Source organism: Pelophylax lessonae, assembly GCF_965119305.1.
Source record: "Pelophylax lessonae genome assembly, chromosome: 12".
NCBI classification, from domain to species: Eukaryota; Metazoa; Chordata; class Amphibia; order Anura; family Ranidae; genus Pelophylax; species Pelophylax lessonae.
In genome coordinates, this window is record NC_138779.1 from 189,570,345 (window position 1) to 189,576,459 (window position 6,115).

General features: G+C 39.7%; 1 protein-coding gene across 1 annotated transcript in view; it reads right to left on the reverse strand.

Annotated features, from left to right (window-relative positions):
• LOC309568022 (cell adhesion molecule CEACAM3-like) overlaps positions 1 to 4,971 on the reverse strand; it is a 103,853-nt gene extending 98,882 nt beyond the window's left edge. The window contains exons 1-2 of the mRNA XM_082273596.1: positions 4,763 to 4,971; positions 3,391 to 3,747 (exon numbers count right to left, since the gene is read on the reverse strand). Of these exons, the coding sequence (XP_082129722.1) occupies positions 3,391 to 3,747; positions 4,763 to 4,808 (403 nt within the window). The 5' untranslated portion in view covers positions 4,809 to 4,971. The remainder of the gene's footprint in view (positions 1 to 3,390; positions 3,748 to 4,762) is intronic.
• Positions 4,972 to 6,115: the final 1,144 nt, after the last annotated feature.

The following is a 6,115-nucleotide window of genomic DNA, read 5'->3' on the forward strand; positions in this document are numbered from 1 at the left end:
AGGATTTATCAGTGAAGGTGATGGGTTTGTAAAACATTATTTCACTGCTTACACTCCCACATAGCTCCATAGACCCCTCCTAATGTGCTGGTATCCTTAGACGCATAGGGGTAAAACTGAAGTGTGGTTGAGGTTTTTAAATGCTGACTAACCATTAAAAGGGGTAGTGTGGGGCTTTTACAGGTGATAAAATTATATATGCTGGATTCGTATCTTCAAACCAATTAATGCATGCACTGAGCACCAGAACATGAATTGGAAATAAACCAAAAAAATTGGGAATGTGAAAAATATGTGTAAGAAAAATTAGTTTTGAAAAAATGATATGTGTTAACCCCCGGAAGTTTTAACCCCCTTCCTGACAGGGGCCTATTTTGCGATTCGGCACTGTGTGAATTTAACGGACAATTGCGCGGTCGTGCGACGCTGTACCTAAATGAATTTGACGTCCTTTTTTTCCCACAAACAGAGCTTTCTTTTTGTGGTATTTGATCACCTGTGCGATTTTTTGATCATGCGCTATAAACAAAAAAAGGGCGTCAATTTTGCAAAAATAACAATATTTTTCAAATTTTTTATGTGAAATTCCCCCCCAAAAAATTTAAAAATCTAAATTTTTTTAACATTTTAGGCCAATTTGTTTTATGCTACATATGTTTGGTAAAAAAAATTGCAAAAAGCGTATTTTGATTGGTTTGCGCACAAGTTAATGCGTTTACTAACTAAGAGAAAGATTTTTGTAATTTTTGTTGTTTTTTTTTTTTTTTAACGAGTAATGGCGGCGATCTGCAATTTTTTTTGTGGGACTGCGACATTGCGGCGGACAGATTGGACCCTTGACTGACATTTTTGACACTTTTGGGGTTACCAGTGACATTACTACAGTAATCAGTGCTATACATATGCACTGTTACTGTAAAAATGACACTGGCAGGGAAGGGGTTAACTTTATTGGAGAAGGAGGGGTTAAGTGTGTCCCTAGGGGCGTGCTTCTAACTGTGATTGGATGTGGCTTTTCATGTAACAGCAGAGATCTACGGTCCTACATAGCAGGACCGTATGATCTCTGCTGTTACACAGGATAGAATGACAGGCGGCTTTGTTTACATTAGCCGCCTGTCTTTCTCCCGGTGTAACCGATGATCGCGAGTGACATCGGGTCCGCCGCTCACACGCGCGGGGGGGTCCGTGAGCGAGCGGGAGCGCGCCTCCAGCGGCATGTGCTTGCTCCCTAGAGCCTCACAGGCTAGCGACGTAGTACTACGTCACTTTGCCTGTGAGGGGCTGACTGCCGACGTAAACCGTCGTTAGGCAGTCGGCAAGTGGTTAAAGTGTTACTATGCCCAACACCCTGCATTCACTATATCTGGTCTCCCACAGTACACAGAACATGGAAATGCAACCATTTTAGTAAATATAAACTGCTAAATACCTTTTCTTTTACCTTTTCATTCTCCTCTGACTGTCCCATGAGGCTACAGGACCCCTGACTCTCTGTCTGGACAGTGCTAATAGCTGAACCTGCGATCTGTGCCTCTGTCACACAGTCCCCTCCCCCCACACACGTCAGTAAGCACCAGGCATACATTAACCCCTTGATCACCAATAAAAGTTAACCATTTCCCTGCCAGTGTCATTTTTACAGTAACAGTGCATATGTATAGCACTGATTACTGTAGTAATGTCACTGGTACCCCCAAAAGTGTCAAAAATGTCAGTCAAGGGTCTGATCTGTCCGCCGCAATGTCGCAGTCCCGCAAAAAAAAAAAATCGCAGATTGCCACCATTACTAGTTAAAAAAACAACAATAAAAATGACATAAATTTCCCTTAGTTAGTAAATGCGATAACTTTTGCGATTTTTTTACCAAAAATATGTAGCAGAAAACAAATTGGCCTAAAATGTTAAAAAATTTTGATTTTTAATTTTTTTTTGGGGGGGGGGGGGGGATTTCATATAAAAAAATGTGAAAAATATTGTTTTTTTTTTTTTCAAAATTGACGCTCTTTTTTTGTTTATAGCGCAAAAAGTAAAAATTGCACAGGTGATCAAATACCACCAAATGAAATCTCTATATGTGGGGAAAAAAGGACATCAATTTAATTTGGGTACAAGGTCACACGACCGCGCAATTGTCTGTTAAAGTAACGCAGTGCCGAATCGCAAAATATGGCCTGGTCAGGAATGGGGTAAAATCTTTTTTATCAAAGACATGTAGCTAAATACATTTTGGCCTAAATCTATGACAAAAAAATAATATATTGGATATTTTTTAACTGCCAAAGTTATTTTTCAAAATTGTCCCTTTTTTTTATTAATATCGCAAAAAATGAAAATTGCACAGGTGATCAAATACCACCAAAAGAAATCTCTGTTTGTGGGGAAAAAAGGACGTAAATTTTGTTTGGGTACAGGGTTGCATGACCGCGCAATTGTCAGTTAAAGTCGCACAGTGCCGAATCACAAAAAGTGGCCCAGACGTAGAGCAGGAAAATCCTCCGGTGGTAAAGTGGTTAAAATACCAAAAAGTAAAAACTACTGACACCTGTGGGTGAACTTCCAGGATCGCAAAGGTCACACATGCGACCGGGCCCTGGCATTCCACCACCGTGGGAAGGCCCCATGATGTCAGGAAGGGGGCCCACTGCAGAACTTGTGAAGGGTCCCGTTATGGGACCATAATAAAGGGCCGGGTAACGAGAGTAAAGGGCCCCAGGATCAGTGGGAAGAGCCCCAGGCTTGAAGGGAAGGGCCCCGGCCAGGGGTCCAGGGGTCCCTTCATGGTTTCTTGCATCGGGACCCTGAAGGTTCTAGTTACGCCTCTGATTCACTTTATCTAAATGAGTCTCTAGTTTTGTACAGATTCCCAAATGCTGTATATGTATTTTGCTTTCAAATTAATAAAGTGAAAAAAAAATGAATTTAAAGTAGAACTATAGGCAAACGTTTTTCTTTTTTCATTTTAGATAAAGCAAGGGAGGGTTATAGCCCCTGTCAGATTTATTTTCTCTGTATTCCATTGTGGAGATTTCCATTCACTTCCTGTCCCGCAACCAAACAGGAAGTGAGAGGAAATCCCTGCAAATTAAGGGAATTCCTTGAGAACCCCCAGGTCACCAGAACTAGTGTCCCCATTGGAAGATTTCTCCTCTATTACTTTTCTGGGGACAACCCCAAAATTTTGGATTTTCTTTTACTTTAACTTTCAATGATAATGGTAAACAGGACAAATAGAGAATAGAAATCTCCTAAACAAGAGCACAGACAGCAATAAAAACTGACAGGTGTTCTAATCCCTCTCTACTGTACCCAAAACTAGAAAAACAGTTTTGCCTTTAATTATACTTTAAAGGGTAAATCTGTTTGACAATTTTCTGATGCATTACTCACCATAGATTTTCAAGTATACCGTTACCGTTACATTACTTTGATTATCTTTTTGTATCTTCACTGTGTAATATCCCTCATCAGTTCTATTTAGGTTGGAGATTTGTAGTGACCCATTGGGGAAAGGTGTCATCCTACTATTGAAGAGAGGTCCAGGAACTAGTTGGGAGTTACTGGTCAAATATTTAAGGATTTGAAAATCTCTGTTTGTGTTCGGTCCTTTATACCAAACATAATTCTGAATTCCCCCAGTAATCCCAGCAACACTCAGAGTGACAGATTCCTTGATGACTGGATACTGAGGGATCAGCTCAATACTCATCATTCCACTGCATAGATCCACCAACACCCCAAGGAGAACTGCAAGAGAATGATAAGACAATCAGTGACCGTATGTTTAAAATATATAGACATTTCTATCTATCAAAGATTCACTTGGAAATTTGCCCAGTGAATAATTTATAGCCATTTGCCCAAGTATGATTTGATGAGATTCGTCCATCATTTATTACCTGCATTCCCTGTACTGTTACCTCCAGCATCACCTTATTATTATTCTCTTCTTTACCTGTAGCCCTCCTATTACCCCCCCCCCCCCTCCTGCTTTTTTAACAACCCCTCTCTATACTGGGTCTCTCCTTCCCCACCTGCTCAAACATACACTTTTTCTCTTCCACCGTTGCCCGGTCAGGGGGTAAACAACATGTTATCCACAAACCAGTAAGACTGGGAGATTCACTTAGCAGCCAGGTAGGCGTAATGGGTGACATCTAAACCATTCATCAATGTAAAGTGGGCAACTACCTTGACCATCAGTTTCACAAATGCTAGGTAAACTACAGAGCTTCTCGTTCCAGTACCATTCCATCAAGTCAATACTTATAGATTAATACTAAGAAAGATGTATTTTATTAATGGGTGTATTGTTTTTGAAGTTAGCATGGAAGACCAGATCAGAGTCATCCTAAACCTTGTCGATGCTCTCTTCCTCTCTTTCTTTACCATGCAAGACTATTGCCCCCCCCCCCTTTATGTCCATGTCCCCCCCCCCCCTTTCTTTTTTTTCTCTTCCTCCCTGTACAACCCTATTACCCTACTTTCACACCAGGTTATGAAAATGATTAACATGTCAATGCCTTTACATGTTTTTGTTTATTAATAAGTGTCCTATACTATTGCATACCTATGTGCATTATTTGTTTCTTTCTTGTTTCTGTATAACAAAATTACTAATAAACATATGTTTAAAAAGCAAAATGGGCAACTAGGCAATGCCCAGAAGCTCAGACACCAATCATTGGGTATCCATATTAGAATGCACCTGCCCATACAACCATATCATATAATTAGTAGCTTTTTCTCAGTTGGCACTTACCTGACACAATAACACTGTAGCGAAAGGAATGTTGCTTGGTGATCATTTTCTTTTGTTCACAAACTTGGACCCAAAAATTAAACAACAGAGATTTCTTTCATGTAGACCATGGCATCTCTTTTTTCCTGGCAATCCTCTATGTCACTTTTGATTTGCTAGATTCCTTTATATAGGTATATATAAAGGATAGAATATAGGATATCTGTACATTTCAGATTGTATGTGCTTTGTCTCCAGTGTTCCCCTGGGCCTCCTCTATGTCTGAAAAACTCTTGGTGGAAGGAGAAATACAAGGTGTAGGAGGTGCAGTAAGGGAAGTAATGCAATATTTCACAATTTGCTGTTTTTCGTCATATGGCTGGTTCCAGTGTTGGGGTAGTTACTCAAAACATGTAAGTAGTTACTGGTTACTAGTTACTTCTGTATATTGTAACGAGATTACTTTACTAGTTACTGCATTTGAAAAGTAACTTTACTACTTATTACTTTACTATTCGCTTTCTTAATTGACCGTGTAGAAGAAGATACATGACACTCTTTCTGCATAGAGTTTATTGCATAAACACAGGCTTTGGGAAACATGAGAACAAAACCTGAAAAAACAGTATAAAACATAAAGTGCAACATAAAGTCATAAACTTCATCCCTCTCTATTCTTCGAAATAACGATTGTATCGGACGGCTTGGGTAACGCAGGAAAGCGCGTTCCTATAGCCTAGTAAAGTAGTGTAGTTACCTCCTATAGCCTAGTAAAGTAGTATAGTTACCAATATTAGTATTGTAACTAGTTACGTTACTTCGTTACCAAAAAAAGGAATGTAGTTACTGTAATCCGTTACTTTGTAACTCGTTACCCCCAACACTGGCTGGTTCCTTCTCAAAGTATTTCAAGTATCCCATGCTCTTCAAATTATTAGATGAGCAAGCGAATTTGCTTCAACCAGGATTGGTACAACAGCAAGGCAGTTTCACAGGAGTGGATGCACAACATTTTGTCTCCATGTACCCACTGCGTTGCAGTTTCCTTTCATGCTCTCTATGCCTCCATTAGTTCTACTGTCTAAAGCAGAAGCCAATGAACACAGGTGTTTTAATCAGGCACATCAGGAAATATGCCTTCCTGAAAAATTTGTGTTTCAGCCTTTTTTACATTTTATTTATTTTTAACAAGGTATTAGTGTAGTTATATTCCCGTGTCATTTGTTCACCTTATCTTGTAATGATGGGCTTACATGTTGTTGCTGCAGTTTGCAGTGATCTGGCTGATGGATTTACCGGTGTCCATGTATTCAGTCACCTAGCTTGTCCCTCTTCTCTAAAGGAACAGGCAACTTCTAATTCTGGGTCACAAGT